At 43.0% G+C, this 27,927-nt stretch overlaps 1 protein-coding gene across 21 annotated transcripts in view; it reads left to right on the forward strand.

Annotated features, from left to right (window-relative positions):
* eya1 (EYA transcriptional coactivator and phosphatase 1) overlaps positions 1 to 26,825 on the forward strand; it is a 62,269-nt gene extending 35,444 nt beyond the window's left edge. For 14 of the 21 annotated variants that reach the window (XM_061064238.1, XM_061064245.1, XM_061064240.1 and 11 more), the window contains 11 exons: positions 3,711 to 3,794; positions 4,341 to 4,527; positions 5,212 to 5,354; positions 6,102 to 6,185; positions 9,434 to 9,523; positions 18,959 to 19,017; positions 19,133 to 19,293; positions 19,496 to 19,610; positions 19,813 to 19,934; positions 20,691 to 20,791; positions 22,868 to 25,066. In XM_061064238.1, coding sequence (XP_060920221.1) covers positions 3,711 to 3,794; positions 4,341 to 4,527; positions 5,212 to 5,354; positions 6,102 to 6,185; positions 9,434 to 9,523; positions 18,959 to 19,017; positions 19,133 to 19,293; positions 19,496 to 19,610; positions 19,813 to 19,934; positions 20,691 to 20,791; positions 22,868 to 22,948 — 1,227 coding nt within the window. In that variant the 3' untranslated portion in view covers positions 22,949 to 25,066. Of the gene's footprint in view, positions 1 to 3,710; positions 3,795 to 4,340; positions 4,528 to 5,211; positions 5,355 to 6,101; positions 6,186 to 9,433; positions 9,524 to 18,958; positions 19,018 to 19,132; positions 19,294 to 19,495; positions 19,611 to 19,812; positions 19,935 to 20,690; positions 20,792 to 22,867; positions 25,067 to 26,254 lie in introns of those variants that run through there. The other 7 variants (XM_061064253.1, XM_061064257.1, XM_061064239.1 and 4 more) reach the window with 2 other exon arrangements.
* The last annotated feature ends 1,102 nt before the right edge of the window (positions 26,826 to 27,927 follow it).

A 27,927-nucleotide genomic window follows, 5' to 3' on the forward strand; every position in this document is an offset into this window, starting at 1 on the left:
AACTTAGTCACAAGCCATGTCGCTTCCCACTCCCCTGCCTTTGTTTTTTTCTCCCTGTGATCATATTTGTATTTGTTTAAGAGCTGAGAACATCGAGATTTACGGCCTTGGAAACGATAAAGATGAGTTGTTGCACCCTGTCCCGTTTTTTTTTTTTGCTTCCCTTCTCCAGTTGGTTTAAATTTAGAGGGCCCTATGCCTTTTAATGTTTCTATTTGTAAGCCTATGTTCCACCTGCACTTGAGAAGCACAGCCAGATAATGGCTAGTATAGTATTTTAGTTCTCTCCTGCTATATCTAATGTGTGACAGTAGAAACATCTCTACATGTTGCTGAAAAGCCTCCAGAGCATCTCACAATAAATAACGCCAGCTCAACAGCAGATGTGTCGCGGGGAAGCCTCTTTTCCACGCCTCTTAAGCAAATACAGTCGGCCACAGTCGAAGTTTTGCAGCGTGCTGTCGATGCACTTGAAAAAGGAGATGCACAGGGAGAGAGAGAGAGAGAAAATGGGAGAGAGAGGGGAAGAAAAGGGAACGAGAGAGAGAGCATGTGCGGCAGAATGCAGAAGCTGCTATCCTGCTCTTAGTGGTTTAACTCACGATGACAGTATTATGTGCCCATTCATCTTCCAAGTATTATGCTCTTTCTATTTCCCTCTGTCTCTTTCTATCTCTCCTTCACTCTCCTGCTATCTCTATTTATTTCAAGCCCCACAGAGCTTTAAGTGCGTTAGTAATTGACAGTCACGTCAGATGACAGATTGACCACTATTCTGGCCCAACTGTGGCCCTGGCCCTCTGCCACACCATCACCATTACTCTCTATGGCCTATTGATCTGCTTGTGAGGTGCCTGAGGCCTGGGTGTCCCTACCAAATATTTGTCGGTTTTTTTTTTGTTTTTTTTTTTCAAATCTGATACTCCCCGTCTCTGTTTGTGTCGCTGCCACCAGCCTGTGGCCAGCTGTCAAAGCGGAGGACAATTAGATTAATGTTTTAGCGCCGTGCTTTCAAGTCAGATGCCATGGAGCTTTATATGGGTGCTAAAGTCATGGCACAGTATCATAAAGCCATTTTTGTCACGCCTCACTTTTGGAATCCCTTGTGTCAGTTTTTGGACTTTCAGAAGAAAAGCTTAAATATCAGAGGTGTGTGAAGAAAGGGAGTGTTTTTCTGATTGTCGGAGAGAGCAGATGCTAATTAGGTAAATAATTGGATTCCAGCGTTCTGTCTCAGCAGCAGTGCAAAGCTGAAGAAGCCGAAGCCTTGGTTGCCTTTCTTTTTTTTTCTTTTAAAGGAGAGCCCATCTGGACTTGATAGCCTATTCCCAAGTGGGGCATACAAACTTCTGCTACAAATATTGTGCACTGATGATAGACATAGCCCATGGCAAGGGGACTGATCAAGCAAAGCAAATGGACTTCCAATTGAGGAGCCAGAAGGCAGGAGGGAAGGAGGAGGAGAGGAGGGGAGGGATGGTGTCTGCTCTTGAGTGAGTGAACTAACTGGAGCAGGACAGGGGGAGGGAGAGAAAACATGCCCCCTGGGGGAACCACAGGACCCCCTCTTTCTCCCCCTTGAATATAACCAGCACCACCACTCCCAACAGCATGGGCTCATTCTCGCAGGGCTAGCAGGGGTCCCCTTGGCTTTTATGTGACTCCTTGTCCCCCACACAGCAACCCTCCAGCCCTGCCAGTGGGCGCTTTTTACGACTTTTTGAACTGTGCATTAGGCTAATTTGTTTCCTTTCCAGTTGTACTCCTCCTGGTCTCTGTCTTATTGTTCTGCAAGACTTTCACTTGATGTTGAACTTTCTGCGGGAGAACAGAAAAGTTTGAGAATTCCCCCTCAAGGTCTTGAAATATCAAATGAAACAACAAAGAGAGGGTGCGAACAGTTCTGATGAAAATAACCAGTAGAGGCATGGCGGGAGAACAAAATGAAATCTGCAGAGAGCGAGAAACTGCACAAATAATTAGCGGATCCTGGTTATAATGGAGGCTTTGGAGGTGTTTGTTTCTCTCTTTTAGCCACAGTTCTGGGTTCCTCTAGCTAACTGACAAGGCTCAACACTGCACCATGTCGTTTCTTTTGCTTTGTTTTCTCCCATACGGTACCCTTCATGCCCCCCCCTCCCCAGGCTTCCCTAAACCTTCCCCCTGTTCTGAAAGCTGCTTCACGTTTGTCACGGTGTGGGAGGGCTCTCCTGATGGGGCCAATGACCACAGGATGAAAGGAACTCCCTCTGTTTGTCTATAGGAACAAAGGTGTAATTACGCCCCCATTTAGAAACAGTAAATGTATCTCCCCCTTCGTTTTCACTCTGACTTTTGGAAGAACACTGAAGTGATGAGTGCTGAAGCTCTTTTAAAGAATGTAATGGTGGTGCTAATAACAGTCTCTTATTGATGTATGTATGGATACATTATTTGTCTTTCAATGAACAAAAATGATTAATAAAGCCCAGGGGTCATATTTGTATTGGTTTGATCTGAACTGTGATAAATCAGGGCAATTTTTTTAAATGGATTGTTTGTGATGAAATCTTTAAAACTCAAGTCTCTGCTACTGAGCTGTAGAAAGTCAACACCTTCCAAAAGCTTTTCCATTTTTAGAATTCCATAGAGAATACATGTCATTTATTTGATTATACAGGAACATATTTCACATACAGGAAAATTATCATAGAATGATCATGTAACAATTATAGTCTTTTTTTCTTTGTCCATCAGATATTGCCTTTCAATATTCATCATTTGCTTTAAGAGATTAAAAAAACATTAGTCCCTTCTCAAAGCTGAGATCTACAACAAATACAAGGCTTCTGCTTTAAAGACATTTTAATGAACCTTCATAAACATGGTTTAGGCTGCAGGCAGGAGTGTTTTCAATCAAAAAGGTAACCTGCATTTCTGCTAAAAAAAAAAAAAAAAAAAGCTTATTTGTATCCACTTTAATTAATAGGGCCTGATATACAAATGTTATATTTTGTCATAATTTCATTAAAGTTTTCCTCATAACTATAAACTACAAGAATTATTTTTTAGCTCTAAGTCCTGTCTTTCTGCCTGTCAGTGTTCTTTTAAAAGCTGCTTCTCCTGCCTAACATGACAGGGCAGGTGGATTTATCGTGCCCTCAGGGGGCCACCGCTGCTAGAGCTTATGTCATGTGTATTATTAAGCCATTAGATGCTATCAACCCCTGTGAATGATTTGATTATAGAGGAGAACCATCCTTTAAGCAAGTGAAAAGAGACACATACATATTCATTGGTGCTGGATCTCAGCAGCAAATACACACACACACACACACACACACACACACACACACACACACACACAGACAAACAATCCTCGGTAGCTCACAGACAACAGTCTCTTGTCTTCTTCACAATGTGAGGGCTGGTAGGTAGGTTCAGTCCACCCCTCGCCCCCCCCCTGTCATTCATCAGCTCTGATCCAATCACTGATAAGAAAAGAAGAGGACAAAGATAAGGTTGGGAGCGCTCCCTAAGGCCTCCATCTGTTCACCACCTCAAATCAAATAGTTGTTTCACAAAAAACTAATCTTTTTTTTCTCCCCAGAACAGAGGTCCATCTCATTTCTGTCAATGCACTTCTTTAAGACTAAGAGATGTTATAATGTTTTTGTGGTATGAAATTGTGAATACACGACTCAAAAAGTCTTTAATTTTCACCTACAGGTGGTGGCACTTTCACAACAACTTCAGGATTGTACACAGGAAACAACTCCCTGACAAACTCGACCGGCTTCAACAGCACACAGCAGGTAATCTGTGCATGTCCTTCTGCTCTTTTTATTTCTGCTCTCTGCTATCAGTATGAAGCTATCCGTTTATATAAGTCTGAATTGCAGGCCTGGAAATCTTTATGCAACATGCATACTCGATATGTTACATTTCATCCGTGACATATTCAGACATAAATCACTCAGGATGTCAAAAGCTTCGTATGCAGGATTAACTACTGTGCCTCCTCCAATACAAATGTCTTATGCCACGGAGGAAAAGGACAAGAAGAGGAAGAAAAAAACAAGACAGATCGTTGTCCAGATGTAGGACAGAACAGACATATGTTTGCATTTATGTTTTGGAATCTGCACTGTAAAGTAGCAACACTGGTGCAGGGCATATCTCACATTACTGTGGCAAACCTCCTACTTTTTTTTTTTTCTACTCCGCTACCTTATGTCTCTCTTTAATCCACCTTCTTCATCTAAATCCCCTTCCTTACACCACATTTTACATTTCTTTATCTTTTCTTTTACTCCACTTGCCTTATCTTTTTCCCTTTTTGTTTCCATCTTTCTCAACAGGACTACCCCAGTTATCCATCCTTTGGCCAGGGGCAGTATGCTCAGTATTACAACAGCTCACCCTACACTTCACCCTACATGACAAGTAACAACACCAGCCCCAGCACGCCCTCCACCACTACCACCTACACTCTCCAGGAGCCACCCACTGGCATCACCAGCCAGGCGGTCACAGAGAACCCCGCAGGTAAGAATCAAACATCAGGCAGCAGGGATGCCTTGTGAAACCTGAATATCAAGAGTTTGAGCTTGCTGAGAGACACGTTTCTTCTTTCTTGTTTTTTCTTTTTTTTAAATCAACAAGTGTGCCAAAACATTCACTTAAAGTTGCTCCTGATAAACCAAGAGATAAAAGCCCAAAACCATTCATTGTAAAAACCCTGATGCACAATATGTCAAAACATGGCAGAAAAAGTGGGATCAGATGTACAATTGACCCTAATTATACAAGACTTTAATGCATCATTTGGCAATTCAGCACTGATTGTATCTTTAAAGGTGAGTCAAAATCTTGTGACTGCATTTGTACTGTAACTGTCATGAAGCATCACAGAAGACGTCAAGCTTTAACGAACAGTAATGTTATACTGTCATCACATTTAGATAAAGACATTTTTGCTATTTATAGTTGGCCTGCACTCCCATACCTTGTTTTTATTAAATCACTGTGACTAACAGTAGCTTTTAGTTTTTATTTTTCAACTAAATGTATAATATGTTTGTTACCTGTAAGCCTACATAATCACTTAAACATCCTGGAAAGCCTTTTGTTCTGCATCGAGACACATGGTGACTCAAACTTCTTGTTGAAAGCAAATGTGCAATACACTTTTTTTTATACTTTGCTTCTTCTTTCTTTGCTTCCTCTCAGCAGAGTACAGTACCATCCACAGTCCATCAACCCCCATTAAAGATTCAGATTCAGATCGATTGCGCCGAGCCTCGGATGGAAAGTCACGTGGCCGGGGAAGAAGGAACAACAACCCATCACCGCCGCCTGACTCTGACCTTGAGGTAGGGTGAGCCCGCTACCTTGGCGACAGACAGCCTCGCCCTGTCTGAGGCCAGTGGACACTAATCCACTTACTGTATGGCTGCCACACTGGCTTTAACACTTGATGGGCATTAATTCTTAAATATTTGATTCCTTAACTATAAATGCATTATTTATGCTTTGTGTGGAATATATGACTTCACTAAACTTATATAAAGATCTCACGTATACCTTGTGAATAAACCATAGGCCGTGAGATTAAGTTAGTCACCAATGAAGTGAATAATATATATATTCTAGTCATGAAATACTGGACACTAGCGTTGACTAACAATGGCACCATGGCACCATGAGGCCATAAAACACTTTGATAGTGACCATATGTCAAGATAATCTCTGGGTAATTCAGAGGGCTCTTCATTAATATGATATGAATTTGAACAAGGTTAATAGCACCCATTATTGCGCTGACATCACGGCATGTTAACATATCTAGTTAATTAGTTTGTCACTATTGATTACTCTAATGTAAAGGGCAGGAGATGGAAAGCGTGCGGTGGAGTGATGGGAGGAGTGTTGCGGTGACCAACCCAAGCAAATGGATCCTGGTCCCTGTGGCGCACAAATACACGCTCCTGGCCTATTGACCAGGAGGATCACCTTGCAGCCCTACAGAGTGCACCATTGATTTTGCCTCTTTTTCTCTCTGTTTTTCTTTGTTTCTCTCCCTTCCTTCCTCCCCCCCCCCCCCTCCCCCAATTCTCCAGCGAGTGTTCATCTGGGACCTGGATGAAACAATCATCGTTTTCCATTCCTTGCTCACGGGTTCCTATGCCAACAGATATGGACGGGTGAGTGACATCAGACTGTGGCAGTAGCGGTGTATTTTATCAGCGAAACACATAAATATTAAAAGGAGGAATAAAAGGGGGAAATGGCCATCGAGCGGAGGATAGATTTCACTCCATCTTGAGCCCGCAGTGAGAAGATTGAGCAGAACTCAATGTACAGATAATTGTTTCTTTTTTCTAATAGGTCCAATGAGGCTTGGCAAGTATTTGACTGCTCTGTGCAGCTGTTGAAGTTATGCGTGGCCGGACAGGGCTCGGCTGTAGGGGCTCACAACAGTTGCACTCTGGATGTCTATTGACACATCCTAAGTGTTCCTTTCTCCTTTAGAAATACCACATTGTTAGTTTAATTAAGTGCTTCTCAATCCATCCTTTTCAGGCTGGGCTCTCCCTGGAGACCCCCACAGGAGTCTGAGCCCACCCCAAAATCAAACTGGAACACAAAGATTCCCTTAAACCTGCTTTAATTAGGATTCCCATTAAAACATTTATTGCATATGTATATATAAATACATACACAAACATATATTATAATCATACTGGCAGGTCCTTTTCCATCCCATGTCACACTGTGTGTGCTTATACGATGAAGAGTTTACTTTTCCAGGCTTTGCTATTTGTTGTTCCATGTAAATTGATTCTCTAAATTTAAACTTTCAAAGCAAACAATTTGGGAAAAAGGCAGAATCCTATTCTCATGGTTTTCTTGAGGTCATAGGTTTCTATATAGCCTTCAAAGTGCAGCTTCCGCTCTTATTTTCCCATTTAGATTGGGTACACATGAATAAAAATAACTCATCACAAATACACAACTTTAAAAGATAGTAATGAATCACCTCTTTCAAATGAGTCCGAGAGCAGTATTTCTATCACCGGTTGTTTTGGCTATAGAGGTGTCTGAGTTTGAAGTCAAAAAATGACATATTGCTCCTCGTATGTCTCAGAGCTTAGCGTCTGCAGCACATGCTCTTTGCCTTTGTTCTGCTATGAGGCGGTGTTTGATGGGGGCAGTGTTTTGTTTTTGGGGTGAAAGAGGGCTGCCCCACGACCCTCCACTGTTTATTTACTTTATTCTCAGCCCTGCATGCTGGGTAAAGAGAGAGTTGAGGCTTAGGGAGCTGAGACTCAGTGATGAGGAGCTCTCCAACCATACACACACACACACACACACACACACACACACACACACACACACACACTGAGACACACAGGGTCTCCTGTGTGCTCCTCTGAAACAGGAAACACTCCTGACTCCATAAGGGCCCTTTCCATCAGAGCTCATATAGAATGTGACAGCCGCTAGAGTCCCTCTCACTCTCTCTTTTCTCCTTTGTTCCCTCTTTTTCTCCTCCTCTGCCCATTCCAGTTTCTCGTTCACCAACGATTCTCTTTCTCACGTCCTGACATCTCATCGAAGCAGAACCATAAAAGAAAGCCATTACGACTCACAGCAATCACAAAGCATGAAATGAAGATCTGTAAACTATCTCAGTAAAGAGAGTGACGCAGACAAACGTCCCAGTGTACCCATCCATCTCCAGCCTTCTGGCATTTTGCTCATCTCAATCTCAGTGACATTAACAAATAAGTACAAAGCAGTTTTTCGTCCTAGCAGCTTTTAGCTTACTATTAATAGCTGTGTATCTGAGTGTGTTTGCATCCACACTTTCTCTCCCTCAATGTGACCTCCCACCCACTCTCCTTGACTCCCTTTTTCTCTCTCACACACACACACACACACACACACACAAACACACTGCTGCTCATATCAGCTCTTTTAATTGGCATCAAGGCAGCTCACCCCCCTAAAGCTGATGGCTGAGGCCAGCTGTGCAGCCATTGGGCTGGCCAGAGCTCGAGCTTAAAGTGGGTGGGGTTGGGGGGGTTGTTATTGGTAGTGGGGGGACTTGGCGCCCCTGTGGATGGCACTGACGTCTCGGGACAGGTGGTGCTGCAGCAATGACAGCAGCAGCACTTTGGCCTTCTGGCCTGCTTGTATTCTTAACTCCCTCACTGACTGATTGTTTAGATTTAATTGGAAAGGATTCACTTGGCCCGGAGAAGAGTTCCCTTTCCCACCAAACCAGACCATAATACTAAATCACAGAGCAGCGCCAGAGGTTAGAGAGAGGGAGCTGGTGTTCTGCTGATGTGGGAGGCTAATTATTTTTGATGAATTCTGACTGAAAGATTGATTCAGACTGGGCGGTGAAGAGGGAGGAAAGCAGGGTTGGAAGTGGGGATTGAGCTCTACTTGTGTGGTTTGTCCTCTGTCATTTTAGTGAAAACATTAGCATTGTGGGGTGTGACAGCTAATCAGCAGAAAGCTCAGGTGTGTCCTTAGGTGGTTTAACTCTGTAATCCCTGTTTCGGGTCCTGAGTAGAGACTCTTTAACGCAGTCTCAACCAGCTGCATGAAGCTCTCCTTGACAGCCTGCTATTATCACTCTACCTGTGTTTGCTGAAAAAAATAATCTACATTATATAGATTAATACTAAAATTAGCAATTAATGTGTGAAAAGTATTATTATCACGCTGTTAAAATGGTCAAACAGAAGCAGAAGTGTGAGAAAAAGCCCTGAAATAACTATTTTTTTACATTTTCATGATCTTTTTTAAAAAGAAAATGTCACACATTGTCACAGACTCATTAACTATTTACAGTGTAGTCGGCTTCTCTTTGGGTGTTATCTTACAGACAGTGCAACCTAATTACCATTACAGCATGTGTCACGTTACTGACAGACAGCTCGACTTCAGAAAACATTGTAGCTATGCCGAATAAAGGAAATCAGCATCAGAATTTAACATTTGAATACAATCGCCTCAGTGTGTTCGCTTCAGGGGGAATTGTGTTATATCCCCCTCTTGAGTGATCACATGATGCATCCACACAAGTATGTGGAGAATGGACTATTTACGATGAGACTGTGACCCCAACTCTTCTAGATCGACCACCCCTCCTGAGAAGAGACATGCTTTTACTGCATTCATTCAAGTCTGTGGCATTTCTGATGACTATTCTGGTCTCTTTCGGAGGGTCGTAAACAGAGGCCAGAACTTTCAAGTCCGCCTAATGTCTTCTTTTATGGGAACGGTCTGCTGAGGAATTTAAAGGGATTCAGCGTTAATTGAGTGACTAAGAGGGAACAGCGTTATTTATTGTTTCACATTAACTCTTTCAAAATGGAAAAAGTACCTCAGTATACAGCAGTCGGGTAATTATTTCATTTTGTGTGTTTTTCAGGATCCGCCGACCTCTGTGTCATTAGGCTTGAGGATGGAGGAAATGATCTTCAACCTGGCAGACACACACTTATTCTTCAACGACTTAGAGGTGCGACAATTTCTTAATTGTTTCTCTTTTCTTTAAGCTTTCTTCAGCTCTCCTTTTTTCCTTTTCTTCACACGCTTGTGTTCACCTTATGATGGTTCCAATGGTCAGAGGAATTTAAATGACCTAACAGGAGCAGAAGAAAAATTGTACAAGGATTTCAGTAAAAGCAGCAACAAGCATACACAGCATGACGCCTGTTTCTCAGTTATCAGTCCCATAGTGGTGAAGTATTACCTCCGAGCCCCAGGAATACCATGAATTTTACATGTGATGTCAGTCTCTGTCATTCCTGGGTCACCAGCCCCTCATAGAAGCTAGCACAATTTGTCAGGCTCCGGTGTTTCTGTGGCCGCTCTGTCTGTGTGTAAATGTGTGTGTCTGTGTGTGTGTGTGTCTGTGTGTCATGCTGTTTGCTCAGTGTCGCTGTCCACCCACACCATAGAGTTCTCGGTCACAGCATGAAATCCCCCGCCGTCTCCCCTCCCACGCCTCTTTGCCTCCCTGATTCATGTATGGCTGGTGTAAAATCTGCCCCTGGGGCACAGGAATAGAGGGATCAAGGATGTGTGTGTATGTGTGTGTGCGTGTGTACATGCGTAGTGGTGTCTGAGTGTCTACTTCACCCTGGGGAGAGCTCAGACTGTATGTACGGAAAAGCATGTGGCCCATTTGTTCTTACATATTCAGGGCAGATTTTAAACCAAGCTAGAAAGATCTGCTGATTTTACAAATAAATTAATTTGTCTCTTTATTTACCTAATTTTTAGATTTATCCCTTTTAGATTTTTATTTATTTTTATCTTAGCACCTCTTGTTCCTTCCGTCCGCCTGTTTTAACCAGTGAATGTGATCCCACTGCCCGAGTGCTTCCCTCACTGTCCTGCTTTCTGCTGACCTCACACTCGCAGTAGAGGAAATGTTTTGTTTGATACTGAAGTGTGAGGAGATCTGCAGCCCGTCTGCCAAGTCTCATTACTCACCACCATGTTCGGCTGTGTTACATGAAACAAACCAAAGAGGGAGGGGAGAAACGGAAAAAAAAAAGACACAGGGAAAAAATGTTCATACTCTCCCAGACGGATGAGTGACTGAGATTCCAAACGCAGTCGTCGTGATCAAAGTTAATTGGCTGCAATTGGCTGGTTAAATATTTCCTTATGCCCTGGCCGTGTAGAATCCGTTGAAGCTGCACTTTATTTAACAGATCTGCCCCAATCATTTGAAAAGATGGCAGTTTGTGACAATGCTTAAATGTGGTTTTTCACCACATCTGTCCTGTGTTTTGATTTCTTTTCATGTGTGATGGAACTGTTCTCCGACGAATTGGCAGCTCTGCCCGCTTATAGAATTATTTAAAAATGAAACAAGTTTGTTTCTTCTGCTCTATCTCAGTGACAAAATTATTAGATTTTGTTTTGACACTTTAAAGCTTGAGATTTTTTTTTTTTTTTTTTACAAAAACTAAAGCCAGAGTATTTTTTATGATTTTAACAACAATCTGTGGTCTGCTACAAACTTTCTCAGAACCGTAATGTAAAGCTCTCTTTGCAGACGCTGCAGTGATTGTCATTAACAATCACACCAGAGGAGGAGTGACATTCTCTCGAAGGCGTATTGATCTCTCCTCTTAAAATGAGCTCGGCCAGTCCGAGTGTTAAGTGCCAGTTCTCAGCAATGCCTAACCAGTTGTGTTTCCTCTCTGCTGATTTACAGTCCTCCATCTACGATAGAGCTAAATAGAGTCCAACTATAAATACTGCAGCCAGCAGCAGTTATGTATTTAAGCATGTGCAGAAATGCATATGGTCCATCTAATTTAGTCTAAGCCATAAAGGGAGACCCCAAAGGCTGTGCAGAAACACAGGTGCAGAGTTAGTGGCCTTAGCGTTGTGTGTGAGTGCTCCATCGAAGTCTTAACACTGTTGTTCTGCCAGCCTCTGCTCAAGAACATTAAATATGGTCACACAGCCACTATAAGGGCAACCACAGTTCATTTTGCTTAAGTTAAATTTTGTGTTTAATTAGTTTTAAACAATGCACAAAGCTTATCTGCAGGCCTCTGTTAATCACAATTGAGCATCGTTTTGTGCTCAGCCTGCAGAAGCCTGAGTAAACACTCTGTTCTTGTGTTTTATTTGGTCAAGTGTGTGTGAGAGAGAGTGTGTGAGAGTGGAGGCTGGGCCGTGTTGATAGAGCTGCTGAGTGACGATTCAGAGGAAAGTCATAAAAAGAAAGAGGGCATGCCAAAAGGGTCAACAGGGATCAGTTTCACCTTTACGTCTCTCTCTCTCTCTCTCGCTCGCTCTCGCTCTCTCTCTCTCTCTCTCTCTCTCTTTCTTTCTTTCTTGTCTAATTATTTTCTGGATCAGCGCTCTCTTTTTTTATTCACAGTTATGTTTAAGATTTTGCAGAAATAAAGAGTTCCCCTGCAAACCCACAAACACAAATTACTCAACTGATCTTCCTGCTCAGCCCTTTAAAAGAATATTTTTGTATCCACAAAATGCTCTCAGTGAGGGAAGTGTCAGTAAGGTAACTCAGTGAAATGTGATCCCTAAAACTCATCTGCATTTGTTTTTCCTCTAGAAGAAATTTTATTTCAATAGATAACATTTTTTTTTTCAAACGGATTTATTTAATTGTTTAAATGTATACATATACAAAAATGAGCAACAAAAAAGCCAACACAACATTTTTCTAGACAACAGAAAAACACCTCTTTAACTTTTCACCAGGTTCTTATTGTCTTTCAGTCTGCAGAGTAGGCTGCCCTGAGGCTCCCAGGTCAACAGAAAACACTTTTGACAAAGTAATTAGAGGGTCATGAGTGGCTGACAAATGTTCATTATGACGAAAAATCAATGTTAAAGCTTAAAGACCCCCCCCCCCCCCCCCCCCCCCCCAACAAAAGAAAAAAGAAAATCCTATCTTTTAAAAATGTGTATTTGTTAATTATGGATTCATTTAATCTATATATAATTCATTGTATTATCTTGTTTGTTGTATTATTAGATTTCCATGATTTAAAATGAATAATAACTTTGTTCTTGTTATAAAAAACTTAGACATTTATGAATAAATAAGTGAGAAGACTTTCTTTTGTGTGCAGTGAATAACCTTCACTGGAGGCTGGGTCTGTGTCATGGGGTTGAACATGGAGTTAACTGATGGTCTGAAGTGATGTGTATAATGAAGCCCACTGAGGCTGAGCTCACTGTGAAGACTGACAGCTCTGCTGTGACTCAGGGTGTGAGTTTACTGTAGGTAAAACTAACGCCGAGCACTATGGGAAACGGGGGCCCCTTTTTTTGCTGGCTGAGCCCCCTGTGCTCCCCTCTCAGTGGGGTACACAGGGCTAACTGCCTCCCCCTCTTCCCTGGGTGAGAAAACAACCCTCCCTGTCTGGAGGATAAAGGGCATGGGGGCAAACCACTCACAGGGAGAGAGAGGGGGAGAGGTGTCTAAAGGTGGGAACATTTTGAATTACTCCAATGATGTCTTCACACTGTGCACATGCACTCTTAACACTTTCTGCTGCAAAATGTAACACTCACTCACACATTTAAACACCAACTATGCAAACAATCAAAAGGGCACCCACAAAGTCTTATTCTCTCTCACATACGTACCTGTGGACTAACCCTGTGTCACTGAGCTGAGGGCCTTTTATAGCTCCCAGCCTGCAGTCACAGGGTTGAAACCTCCTCTGTCACTCTCACCCAGCGGCTGCCTGTTAATGAGAGACACTGTGAAACGCATGGATACCTTTCTCCCCGTGGCTGAAACAGCCCTCCAGAGCCTCTTACTGTGGAGCCGTTCTGTTGGTTTTATTTCCCACTGTAGAGTCAGTCTGTAGTCGCCATTCCAAATGATTGGTAGCTTTATGGTGTTTTCCTTGATGGTGTTTTTTTTGTGGTTTTATTCCCAGTGAGGTGGAACATAATGCTTACTGTTCTTTTCATTGAATCAGGAAATTAAGTCATTCAGTTGATAGGCTACCATTTAACACTGTAGCTTTTTAGCAATTACATTTATTTCTATTTTTAAAACGCCTTCACAATGTTGATCTGCACCGGTCAAAAACTATGAAACCATTCGTTTGCAGTTCCTCATTTCAAATTTTCTAAATTCACTGCTGAAACCAAGTTGCAGCCGTGAAAAAAAGCCTTTTCGCACAGTTTATTTGGTCAGATGGGCTTCTTTGGGTCTCCACACACTAATGTGGGTATTTCGTCATGTGCCTGGCTACTGATGCAGCACTTCTTTCATGCTCCTCAACATAACTCCATCACGTCTCGAGGCGGGACTACTGATGTGTTTTGGAAAGACTACAAAGGGAAAGTGGAGGTTTCAAAGCCACCCTGTCAATCTTCCCTCCACAGAGCTCCACTTCACACCCACCCTGCTCCCAAATAGGGGTTGAGGGTGCACAGAAAATATTACATTACTGTCTGTTAACAAATGATAATGTTAAATTGGGAGGGACAGCACCTGTATGTGGAGAGCAGAACAGATACTTTCACAGATTTGTCCAAACAACAGTCCACTTGGCAAGAATAAACTGGTTTTTTTTATGTTGAGGAGGAGAAATGCTGAAATGACTGAGATTTGATATTGCATTTAATGTGGCCCTCCTCGAGGTGTGGTTTGGACTTGCAGCCCTATAAGTAGGAAAATTGAAAAGCAGCTCATCCATCACACATAACTTATTCATACTTTTCGCTGCCTACCTGTTGGGTGCTTCTTTTTTTTTTTTGTTCAACTTTTCCAGTCACTGCAAGAGCGCTTCATGGCCTACTTTGTCAAATTCAGTCTGTTTCTGAGCAAATCCCACTCCTGCTCCCTCTGAATCCCTCCTCCCGATCGTGTGAATTTCTGTAAAACAGGCATGGACGTCTCTATACCTGTGCTTTGTTTGGCGCCGCTGTTTGAATTCCATGGCTGTTCAAGCACAGATTGTGGATTGGAATGAAGTGGGTCCGAAGAACTCTGCCTTTGTTACCCACATCCTGTGTTTGACCCCCAGGTAATCACAACCCCCACCCTTCCCTTCTGCACATCCCTCTCTTCCCCCCCCCTCCAGACAGGGGTGCCTGTGGTGGGAACGGAGAAGGAAGTTGCTGGGGGTCACAGACCGCGGGGGGGATGACAGCCACTGCCGGTGGAGTGGCGTATTGAGAACCTGCGAACCATGGATGAGTCTTTTTCACATGGCATTAGCCTGTAGGGTCACAAGGAATATTGTGATGACGGCTGTTATCGCTCCCAGTGTGGTTCTGACCACCCACCCCCCCACCCACCGACAGCTCACCTGAGAGAGAGGATGAGAGCGAGGGGGCGAGCGGGGCAGCAAAAAGTGGACACTGTCTACAGGGTGACCTCAACCTTTATGGGAAAACCCGGTTCCACATTTTAAAAAAAAGCTCTATCCTTTCTGTGTTTTGGCAACATGTATTTCTGACTCGCCAGTCTTTCTTCTCCCGGCCTCTGACTGCTGCAGTCACCACTCTGAGCTCTCTCCAGGGCTGCAGGAAGACTCAGGCCGTCATCACTGATTGCTTAATGACAGACGCCAGGGGAACAAAGAGGGCTCTGATAACTTCCTCGGCAGTGAAGAGTTTTCAGCAGACCAGTGGAAAGACAGAGAGACAGGGAGAGGAAGAGAGGGTGAATGATGTAGAGATGGGAGCATCCTGAATCACCCTGTCTTCAATTGATGCACATTTTTTGGTGTTTTTCGTCTTTCCTGTGCAGATACAGACTGTCTGCTAGCAGGGAAGACTGATAAAAGAAAGAAGGCTCCTGATGAATTTAACAGAGCGACACAGTGTTTGCATAAGGAGTAATTGCGATGGCTTCTGGTGGAGGGTCTTCACTCCTGAGTACAGTAGGAACATCTGGTGCGAGTTAGCAGTGATTGTAGGTTTTAGAAAGACCACTGTTTGCTTGGTGAGGGGAGAACGGGGGGGATTCGATGGAAAAGACATGTTCTAAAGGTTCTAAGAAATTCTCAGGCCGCCCCTCAAAGTACCAGCGCTATGAAGGCCTGTCATTCTTTTGTTATTCGCTATACAAACAAAATAAAAGCAGGATGTTATTTCTTTGTGAAGCTTTCCAATGAGTCAGTGACAGCAACTAAGAGTGCTTATGAATTAGAGCCTATTTGTCACAAGGTAACACATTTTTTAAAGTATTTTCTCCTTTTGTCTTTCCATATTCTCAGTATTGGGCCTGCACAGTTACTCATCATTTCATCAATATTGCGATACTAGCATTTGCAATAAACACTTCGCAAAAGTCTGAATTTATCACAATGAATATTGAATGAATTTATTTTTCACCATTTTGATGCAGTCATATGAAGCTTAAACTGACTAGCAGCTACCTTCAGATTAATTGGGGCAGTTTAGTGGTAAAAAATATATTTTTGTATTTAATTGAATTCAGTAAAACAATGCTCCAAACACAGGTTTTATGTAAAACATGAAGAACAGAAGATAGACATAAAAGTTGTAAGAGATAGCTAACATGCACTCTATTGTTTGTTGAACTTCATATTATCACAATATTGATTATGTCATTGCAAATCGTATATTTTTCTCATATCATGCAGGCCTACTCAGTATGCGTTTTTTAAATATTCTCTAATTATTTCCATTTCTACCATTCCGTTTCCATTCAACCACAATTGAAGTTTTTAGAGTCAGTCAGCGAGTAAAGTTCATCGCCCCAAAGATTTTGTTTCCATCCCATCCAATTCCACTATACGACTGTACTAAACTGACTCTAACCTGCAGAGTCCACGGCTCTGTGGTGTTTACGAGGCCTTCAGAAGTGGCTCCTAATGAGTACGTGTAAGGGTTACTGTACGACATTAACCACAACCACCTCCTCCATCAGCGCTCCCAGTCCTCCCGGGAAGCCGGTGCAGAGGTTTATACCGGCCCCAGCTGGGAACCGTAATTGTTGGAGTCTGTTTTTTCCTCAACTAGCCCACTCCACTTTATTCTCCACACATTTGTTTAACTTTCAAATTAATTAAATATCTTTGATAATGAGGCAGCAGTTTTAATGACTATAGTCCAATGTATGACTCAGATCTCTGTGTTTGGGTTTGTGTTGGAATTTTAGCTCCTGCTCCTAAAGTAACCCCATAATTAACACTTTGTAATTTTGCCCTCAGATCTCTGTTTGGATCCATGCTAGCTGTCAGACTCTGAGAGAAACACATGACAGGGGAAGAAAAAACATGAGGAACTATTATTGTCAGGGAGACAGCATATAATTAGGCAGTGGGGTAGAAAACAATTGGAACTGAATGGTTGTATTAAAGTGAAAGTGGACCAATTGTGTGTGATTCATCAGTAGGTGATTACTGCACAATTGAAGCATTCCAGTCACTTGCACCAGAATGGAAGGTCTTTAAAAGACAGATTTACGAGGTGCTTAACCCAGCAGGTTTTGTTGTGCTTAACAAACAGACATGCCTTCACTACTTAAGGAATTAAGGAAACCAACAGTTCTGGCCTGAGTTCTGAATTCTGCGGTAGTTTTCGAGTTGTGACACATCATTTATCCTTCAGTTTGTTGGCAGCAGATCTTCAAGCTGCGACAAATTGCTGTTTTCTTCAACTATAGAAGATCTGCTGGGGAGTATCTGGAAACAGATTAAGCCAACTGAGCTAAAAACATGTCTCCAATTGGCAGATCGTCCCCTGGAACTCAGGGCTCAGCGTTTGCTCCTTGTGAGGTCACTTTGGACTCTATCCCCCAGCCTTTACCCTCCACTCTCTTCCATTTCCACCTCTCTACCCTCCAACCTCCCCCTTATCGGGGTGCCGGAGCCCCGGAGAGGAGGGGAGAGGGGTCACGGGGTCAAAGTCTTTTCCTCTTTGGATCTCGGGGCTGGCTGGGAGAGGCTTGGCGAGAGAATGGCTGCATTAGAGCAGGGGTTGGGGGTCAAGATTTTAATTCTGTTAAAGAACAGCTGGTTTGAGTTTCTCAGCACGTCACTCTCACCCTCCCTCTCCCCACAAATCCAGGGAGATGAAAAATTTGTTCAGAGGGGAACCAGTAAAATAAAAAAGGTTTACAGTCCAAAGCCATTACCCTTACCCCGCTCCAGCATTAGAGAGGAATGCAATAACGTCAGCATTTGGCATCAGTTAGATTGACTTAAAACAAGGAAGTCCTTTTTGTGTTTTGGTGTCTTAACAACCGGATGAAACTTAATTAAAAAGCTTGAAAAATCAGGACGGCCGCAGGAATTTTCTCCTGCAAGTTTCTCACTTCACTTTAAACAGGTGACACTAACCTGTTATGGCATTTACACAACCTATTTTATGTATAACTTTGCTGGGAAATTCTTAGAGATGTTAAATGCGCTTTCTGTTATTTCTTCTAGATTAGCGGTGAGTGGAACAAATTCAGATTTTGAAGTCACATTCCCTTGTCAAGGCTAATTCTTAAAGCTAGCAATCCTAAGATTTAGCAAAAATAAGCTTAGCAAGTCTCCCTCTGCTCTGCCCCGTGTGCAAAGTGTTGATCTGAATGCCATTGCAGGACTCCTGCACATTTCAAGCTGGCTGAGAGGGCAGAGAGAGGAGAGGAGGGAGGGAAGGGGGGGAGGCACTAGCGCTCTCCTATAAATGGAAAACTAATAACAGATTTTCAGTCTGCTTTCTCCTGAGCTCTCTTGCCGGCTGCCTGGCCCCAGGGCTGTGTTGGTGTGTGGCGCAGCAGCAATCAGAGGTCATAATTTCATTGGCGGTTAGCATCAGGTTCAATTTTTCTAGTAGGTTACATTTACCAGAAAGTCTGGATTGTGTTACTGTGTACCGGTGGAATCAGTGCAGAGCTGCAGAATCCCTCTACCTTTCCAAGAGGAGCCCGGCACCCCCACAGGGGGAAGAGGAGTGCACACATATGTTTAGAGATGCACACACTCCTGCACACACACACACACACACACAGACCATTAGTGCCAAGGTCCTTTATACATCCAGCTAGCCCACATACGTCCTTCTACTGTATGTATATATATCAGTATTGCAGAAATAGCTGCTCAAGTGAAAAACCTGGGGAGTGTTTAGAGTTTAGATTGAGACTTAATTGGTTTTGTCTGTGGGTGTGCATATCGTTGGACCCCTCTAGTGGTAGCACTGCTTTCCCACTGATGATGAGGTTAGTTTTTGTTTGGACAGAGCTGGTGAGGGACAGGGAAATGGGGAGTGATTCAAAAGCATATGAAGAGAAACTCAAGGCAAACAAGGATTAGGAGCATGATGTCCGGCCAAAGTATAAATTCCTGAATAAATATGTTGTTTTTAGAGGAAAATGACCTGGAACATACAAGGGAATCCTTTTTTAAAAGGAGAAACCTCTCTTTAAATGTGTGAATCCTTAGTTTCTCAAATTGTGTTCTGTGTATTCCAGGAATGTGACCAGGTACATATCGATGATGTGTCCTCTGATGACAACGGCCAGGATTTGAGGTACAACACTGTTGCACTTTCATTCTTGAATCTACAGTCAAACAACCTGTTTATATTCTCCCGTTCAATGTTTGTGCACTTGTACTGATAGTTTCTTCCTTCGTCTTTATCTCAGTACTTATAACTTCGGCGCTGACGGTTTCCACGCAGCAGCGACCAGTGCCAATCTATGTCTGGCCACAGGCGTGCGGGGAGGCGTGGACTGGATGAGAAAACTTGCCTTCCGCTACAGACGAGTAAAAGAAATCTACACCACCTACAAAAATAACGTCGGAGGTAATCCCCAGCAAGGAGCAGTTCTGTCCAGTATAAATGAGTTGTGCCATCATTATGTTGGCGTTTGTGTGAGAGTCTGCGCGTGTTCAAGTGTGCGCTCTAAAAGCACACATGCCACACCACCCGGTCAGGGTAAATTTTGAAAATTTCAGCGGTATTCGGAGTGCATGTCCAACCCAAACAATGTTTCCCTACGTTTCAGGTCTGCTGGGCCCAGCCAAAAGGGAAGCCTGGTTGCAATTGCGAGCAGAAATTGAAGCCTTGACGGACTCCTGGTTAACACTGGCACTGAAAGCACTAACATTAATCCACTCAAGGTAGGAATCCAGTGAGGAAAATTGTACCCAGTCCCATACCGCCATTCTTCAGAAACACACATGGGGTGTAAATAAGTGAACTCTGTACTCTTGAGCTATTGAAGAAAACTGTTTGCAATTTATCTTTTGGATGATTTTTCTCTTCTGACTTCGAAAGAATTCAGAATAATGGCTTTGCTCTCCTCTCTCTTCTCTACTGTAGGTCAAACTGTGTAAATATCCTGGTGACCACCACGCAGCTCATCCCTGCCCTGGCTAAGGTCCTGCTCTACGGCCTGGGAATAGTCTTTCCTATCGAGAATATTTATAGTGCAACCAAAATAGGTAAACACTGTGCGATTCTTTTGCTTTAATCCCTTTGGTGACACTAATGGTTCTTTTTCTAGCTTGGTAAGAGTACACATTTCAGACACATGCTACCTAAGTGACAGGACAGAGGCGTGGATTGGGTGGGAGATTAAGTCACTGGAGAGGATTGATGTTCCTCTATGAAGGAATAAGACTAATCAGCCTGAGATTATTTTCCTGGAGTTTGGCCTGTACTGGGCCTCCCCAGGCCTCTCCTGTTCAGTGTGCATACATATGAAACCACTTCTGCACATTTATGTCATTCCTCAGAAACAAGCTGCCCCCCCCCCCACCACCCTCTCCCCCCTTTTCCTTCTTCACTGTTTCTAATGCAAAATAAACATCCAGCTTCACTCCTGCACCATTTTCAGGCCTCGTCGATGCAGGGTTAGTGTAGGTCGGGGTTCCTCTGAATTTAAGCGCACTGGTCCTCCTTACCAGAGCCTGTAGCATGAATGAGTGATTTAACTGATTTAAGTGCATTTGAGGAGAAGGAGGGCAGAGTTAATGCCTTTCAGATTGGCTTTATCTAAAGGCTGATCTTATCACATCTCCTCGCTGAGCTCAAAGTGTTTACACTCTGCCCTGTTTTGTGCGTGCTTGGTGTTTTTGAACGGGCTCTTGTCACCCTGTGCCTTTGAATCAACTTGATGGTGTTTAGTGGGGGTCTATGTATCTGTGTGTGTCCATGTGTAACGCTCCACTGAAATGCTGCTGTCGACTCCTCCACAGGGAAGGAGAGCTGCTTTGAGAGAGTAATTCAAAGATTCGGGAGGAAAGTTGTTTACATTGTGGTCGGCGATGGTGTGGAAGAGGAGCAAGGCTCGAAAAAGGTAAGAAGTCTGACAATTCTAGATACCATATCCTGTAAATACATGGCATCATTGAGGGAGAAATACACAGCGCTAAGAGTAAAGAAAAATGTTTGGACCTGTTATTACTTTCTGTGAGGTCAGGAGTTCAGGATGAATGCTTACAGAACACAAAACATACCTGCCATACCTCTCCAAAGAAAGGAATCAGCGCTCTGGCTCGGCCTTTCAACAGTCTTACTTTACTTTCATTCGTTTATCCGCTTATAGTGCATCCAAGTACAAGAGAGAAAGTCTGTAGTGTGTAATCAGCGCTCTTCCTCTGCCGTCTCAGGTTTACAGAGCAGGGGAGGGGAGAGATGGCATAATTATATATTCCTGCTCGGTGCCCTGAGCAGCATGAATGCTGTGTGTGTAATGCTAGGCAGGCCCTTTCAAGCATGTTGAAGCCACGGCGTAAACAGGGCACGCAGAAAAAGCCTTAAATCATTGTTGATGGAATTAGAATATTTACTGCAATGACAAGCCTGTTAGCACAGGAGAGATCAAGGCAATGCCTGCTGTATCTGTGTTCAGAAGAACTTCTTAGAGAACCTGTTGGATCTTGCTCCCTAATTTGTAAATTCAGCATTTTTGCCAAGTTTGAATGTAAAACAAATGTAGCGTGCAAACTGCACACAGCAAACATATTCCTTTGCAAATTAATCAGCGGCCCGAGAGCATACTTCACTGTCAGTGTCGGTGAGCCGCAGTGTTAGGCTGAAGACTTGGACTTTCCCTTTGAAAATCCTGCTGCTCCTTTTTCACCTGTTTCTCAGTAAACAATGAGGAGTAGCGTGAAGACAGATGAAGAGTGACTATGCGGCGTTTAGGGAAGAAGTAGCAACCTTTCGCCTGGATAAGTGTGTAAAAGAATAGCTCTGTATTCTGAAAAGTGAGCACACCCTGGGAATAAGGTCTTGAGGGATAATCGTGGAGGGAAAAAATGCAAATATTTTTACTCAGTCTTGAGTTGTCGGAGTGTGACATTGATGGAGGGATAAGGAGGTTTTTTTCCCCCCTTGTCTGAGTGGTGTGAGTCCCACGACACACCGTGCGGTAAAAGGTTTCTGTGTCAACATCAGAGAGGACGTGAAATAACACAACAATTTCACCCGTCATGAGGCACATATCAGACGTGACACTGTGTGGAACTACAAAAGCAAAATGTCTTAAAGTCCTCTCAGGCCTTATTCCTTCATCTAAAACGAAAGAAGAAAAGAAAAAAAAAAGGTGAAACAATCCTGCCTCCAGTTATTACCATCGCCTGGGAGAGAAGGCAGAGATAACATCTCTAGCTTTTAAACTTAAAAGCAAAGACAATTTACAAAACAAAAAGCAAAGAGCTTTTTAAGGGTCAGTGCAGGCTCTCCTAAGCGGAACATATGCCTGGGAGAGGCCGTACCTTTGATAAAGGGGTGGTGGGGGGGGGGGGGGTCACTCCGCACACTGAGGCTGAGGACTCTACCTGACAGGCTCCTTTCATTCTGTGCGATTCTCAGGTTTCTGCTCGGGAACAACAGCTCATTTGCACTGTCCTAAAACACACACTGACAGGAAGGAGGTTTATTCTAAAGACACTGTTGGGAGTTAATTTGATTTTGAAGCTAAAGACAGCAGCTGGATTAGTTGGATGGAATAAAAATGCACTTAATGCAGCAGAGAAATTAGTGAGTGGTACAGAAGTACTACTTGATTGTAAAGATATATGCACAAGGGAGCTAGAAGAGCAGTCGGACTGCGTTTTTGAAATGATGGCTTTTCCCGATGCTTCACTTATTGTATTTATGAGGAGCTGTGTGAGGATTCAAATCTTTCTAGCATGTCTTGAAAGTGCTAAGACTGCCTGAGAGTCATTCAATTATTTCTAAAAGTCAAATAATGATATCAGTCTTTTTTGTTCATTCTGCCTTTGAAATGTCCGAAAATACTCTAATATGTCCCAAAAAAAGGAGCTTAGATTTTCTTTTTTTGACTGAAAAATGGTGCAAAATTCAAGCACATTAAATCAACAAAGCACTTCTTTAACATATTGTGATGTTTTGATTCATCTCATAGCACAACATGCCCTTCTGGAGGATCTCCAGCCATTCAGACCTCATGGCCCTCCACCACGCTCTAGACCTGGATTACTTGTAGCACTGCACCACCACCATCCACTAGACTCCGCCTCAGCACACCCTGCAGCCTTCCACCTTTGCCCTCCAGCCCTGTCCCAAGCTTACTGTAGACCCTGCAGCTCAGAAAAACCCGTCTACACCCCCCCCACACACCCCCCTCAGTGCTGCCTGGCATCTGTCTTGCCCTCCACAGGAAGAAAGGAAGAGGAGGATGGGGGTTTAAAAAAAAAAAAAAGAGGCTGAGCACACGGTTAATGTGCTGACATACGGTCACACTTTGTCTTAACCTGAAACTTTTTTTTTTCTTTTTTTTTTTTTAAATCTTGAAGCGAAGGAGAGAGGTGAATTTACGGCTCTGCAGCTGCTTGCCCTGGTTACTGTGAATCGGCCGCTTTCTGAAGCTGTCAAAGTGTTTTACGGCCTCCTGTTTGTGCCGGGACTCTGTCAGGGTTCACACCTGTGAGGGGAGCAGAGCTACTGACGGCCTCGCCCCGCCACAGAACTCAGCCGACTACTGGTGGTGACATTTCTCCGTCCTTCTGGCTCCCTCCTTTTCCCCCTGTACCCTTTTTCTTATTTGTCTGCCTCCTCGCTCTCTTCTGTCATATGACAGACACACAAAGGAACTGTCGGCCCGGGAGTCCTGTGCTTCTTATTTATGAACGGAGACTTTGTGGGTGGCACCGTTCTACCAAAAAGGTACCTCGACGACAAAAAGACTTGTGCCTTTAACAAAGTACTATTCGTTTCCACCACAGTGAGAGGAAGACGTTGATGGAAGAAACAAGAAAAAAGGGGTTTTCTACTAATTTAAGAAAAAAACTAAAATCTTTATTTACATTGCTGAGACAATCGTGTATAGAGGAAATCTTTTTTTTTTTTGTGTGTGTAAGTTTGTAATCACTGGACTATTCCTTCCTATATTCATTTAGGTACGTGCTCTTGAAAGGTGGCAACGCTTTTCATTGAAAGTTTAAAAAAAAAATAAAAAAAAGGCATCCTCTCGCAACATTAGCTTGTGCGAGGCCTGAAAGTGTTGAAGTGTTCAAGTTTTGTTCAGTAAACAAATATGTAGATAATGGGATTTTGTGATAAATTGTTTTGTCAAGACCAAAAGCATGGATGTCAAGTGTCAATGCGCTCTCATCTGATTCTGTGATGTTTCTCGTCCTGAGGAAACTTCTCTTCAACAGCTCTTCTCTTCTGCAAGCCCTTTTTTAGACTCATGTTCTAAAGGGGCAAAATGTTTTCTTTTCTTCTTTTTGTCATTCAGAATGGTAGCTCACATCTTGTGTCCTCACAGCATTTCACCAGCTTGCAGCACCGACCCCGTCAATTTGGAAGCAAACTTAATTCTGAGAAGGGTTTCACTTATGGTGTGGAAGTGTATACTTGACATGTCTGGCCTCCTGGGAGCCACTTTAACAACAAATTTGAATAAATCTGAGGTTTTAAAAAAAAAAAGCAGGCTTGAATAGGTTTTATTATCTTTTATACAAGCGCTTTAACGACTCTTGTACAGCGAGCAACATTTTCTATGATGTAGTGTTTTTATTTGAAAATATATCTTGTCCTTCTTTGAAATAGCTGAAACACATGACGCCCTTTTGTTTTTATAATGTATCTACATCTGTGGATGGGGAAACTGTAATGAACATTGAGAGAAAAGCCACTATACCTTCACAGGGTTTGTGAACATACAGGACATGTGCTATCGACTGTGAATTTCTTAAACGGAAACCGATCCGTCGTGTTTCTCATTTTTTCCCTCCTTTGCACATGATCACTGTCGGCCTTTACATTTCAATTTGGAATCCCTTCCTATTCCCACCCACCAAACAACCTCCTCCTCCTCCTCCATCTTTTCATACGACTTCTTCCCCTGTACTCGGGGGGGGGGGGGTATCTACATATTGCTGCTAGATCAAGGTAAATAGGGGAAATGTTTTATAGATTCATACAGCACGCTTTTTTTTATTATGTTGCAATCATAAATGCAAACTGGAAATACTTTACACTACACGGGCCTCATTGTGAAACGCAAAAGATTGTTGTGTCTGCAAAATATGTGTACAGATGTTTTTGACATTATTATTTGATTGTGTTTAAATTAATAAAACTGATTTGTGAACTGTTACATCATGTCACCCTCTGACTCTTTTTTTTAAAATTTAAAACTTATAATTCAAATATTTTAAATGATTTTTACTGAACCAAAGGCAGAAAATACTCTTTTAATGCTCATGAGTGGGGTAGTTAGGGAGCTAGTTATGAAGCTGGGATTAATATTGATGCTTCTTTGTGACCAGCGAAAGCAAAAAAGATCATCAGGGATGTGATCGATCATTGCTTTAGGAAACCCTTTATGCTTGTAACCACTGCAGTGGGGTAGGTGTCAGAAAAAGTGCGCTGCAGAAACAACCTTTTTTTTACCGTTACCATGACAAAGATTCTCAAGGAGTGATACATTTGGCAGTTAAAAGAAAGCAGGATGTTTTTTTTTATTCAGGTAACATGACTTGCTCGTCCAGAGGGCAAAAGATCAGCAGACAGTTAAGACGTGACACTGAGGGCGCCAAAATTAATACGAACCATCACAGGAGCTTTAACTCCTATTAACTCAAAATAATATGACAATAAAATACTTCTGTATTATAAGACATTTCTTCACAATGGGCCATTTTCTGTTGATATCGCTTCAGTGACATTATTATCTGCCTCCATCAATAAAGACTGACAGTGATGTCAGCAGATAAGCCTACCAGGAGGAAACAAACCAAAGTTGGAGAAAATGTAAAGTTAGTTTGCCAAAGTTGCCAATTAATGTTGTCAATCACATCTTTTCAATGTGCACAATATCTGCTTTATAATACTTTCATATAAGGATGCCACTTATGAAAGACATATTCTTTGGGGAATGTAACTAACATGTAAAATGTAATTCTGCTTTAGGTGCTTAACAATGCATTTAATCTTTTTCATTCAATTCATCAAAAGAAAAAAAAAATATGCTAGATTTTCTTCAAAGCCAATGCTCGGACAAATATTTCTAATAGTTCTATCCAAATGTCTATAGCAGCCTCCGTGCATAATTATCATAAATCAAATACTCTAGGCCAAAGAGTTAGTTTAAATAACACATGAAAAATATTTATGAGGCTGATTTTATGAGGTGGTCACAGCTAAGACAGTACAGCATGTAACACAAGCCCGGTCAGGGAAGAAAGTGTCCGGCCTCCAAAACCACGCTGGAGAATTAAGCATGCATGGAATTTTATTTCGAGCCGCACGGCCCGTTTAATATCCAGATCAATTATGTTTTCAGATGGAGTTGGAGTGATGGCCCCCGGTTTGAGGTGTGTGTCTGCCAGGCTGGACGAGGGGAGTCAGGCTGCTACCAATGACCCCTAATGTGCTTTTCCCACTTCCGAAAACAGCTGAAAGACTAAGCAGTGTCTGAGGTCCTGGCTGCCTTGTGCTCGCTCTCTCTCTCTGCAGCATAGAATAGACGTCTGTTCTTTGATAAGTTTTCCCGATGCTCTGGGACCTGGCAGACAAACTCAGACAACCAGGCGAGACATTTTGTGAGAGAAAAAGTGGGTGTTTTGTGGCATGTCGGCCAGCCGCTTTGGCTACTCTTACAAAACAGACGGGAATAAAAATAAGAGCTAGAGTGTGCCTGTTTGGCCTGACTTACATTTTCTATCCAAACTTTGATTTTCTGTGAGATTTATCATCCTTTGATTCGTCTCAGACCAAGTATGTAGGTGTTTTTGTGCTTTAATCAAGCTTTACAGTAACCATGAAATTCTCAAGAGGCCTGATCCTCACTGAACTCCCATCAACCCCCTCGTGGAAAGAAAGGGGGCCATTACATCGCAGGTCCTCTGTTGGGCATTCCTCTCCGGGACGTCCCAACAAAGCGCCAGCCCTCCATAAAACTGTACTGCAATAATAAACAACAGTGTTGGTGATTTACGACCTTGCCCAGACAGTGATTTCATGCAGATTTCCATAGAGGGGGCCTCTGACGGTGCATCACAATTGAACTAATATTGTATTACATGCATATCAAACTCCCTCCAAAAAACCTGATCCGCCACATCTCTTTTATGAGCAGGAAGCCTATTAATAGGCCTGTGTTCTCCTCTTGGTGGCTAGTGTGTCTCAAGTTAGGGGAATTTGTCTCTGTAGTGCGCAGATGTCCACAGATTGAGACAACAAGAAAAAAAACCGGAGTGGGACACGAAAAGGCTCCAACCTTAACAGAGCTGCAACGAGTGTCTGATAAATCTAATAACCAAAAACACACTTTCAGTGCCTTTAAAGTCTGCCTCTCTTCATTTTGAGTTGGCTGAAGCTATGTGTCTCGAGGCAAGATAAAAAAAAAACCCTTCTGTTACTGATTGCAGCTTCCCTTCCAGTGGTTTTCACATGAAGACAAGCCTCTTCCTCCTCTCCAGAGTGCATGGCTCAGTTAGCCTCGGCAGACAAGTGAGAGTGACAAACCTGTTGTCATGATGTGGTGGTTGGTGGTGCTAAACTAAGTTCTTTGTTTACTGTCTGTTTATTTCTCAGTTACTGGGGTTTGACAGGTAGAGTGGGGCAGCTGGTAATCAGGAAGCTGTGGATTGCCAGGGATCCCTGCCAGCAGTGTCCACTCAGAGGCCCGGCCTCTACAACGACGCCTGTCTCACATAGATGAGGAATTCCCAAGTGGAACTAGACTGTGAAACTGGCCCTTTTTTCAGAGTGTGATTCGGCGACAGCCTCTTAACAAAGATCTGCCGTCATAATGAATTTGTGAATTCACATTGCCTTACAGCATTGCTGAAGCACGGATAGTAGAGAAACAGCAGGGGCTCCACATGCACACATACAGTGCTGTTCTCCCCCCGCTGCCTCCGCACATCCAGTCATGCCCCTGTAACGCCTCTGTTACTACCTCCCAAGGCAGTACAGTGCCCCCCACTTCATCCCCACATTACACCTCTGGGA

The sequence above is a fragment of the Labrus mixtus genome, chromosome 19 (genome assembly GCF_963584025.1).
Source record: "Labrus mixtus chromosome 19, fLabMix1.1, whole genome shotgun sequence".
Classification (NCBI taxonomy): domain Eukaryota; kingdom Metazoa; phylum Chordata; class Actinopteri; order Labriformes; family Labridae; genus Labrus; species Labrus mixtus.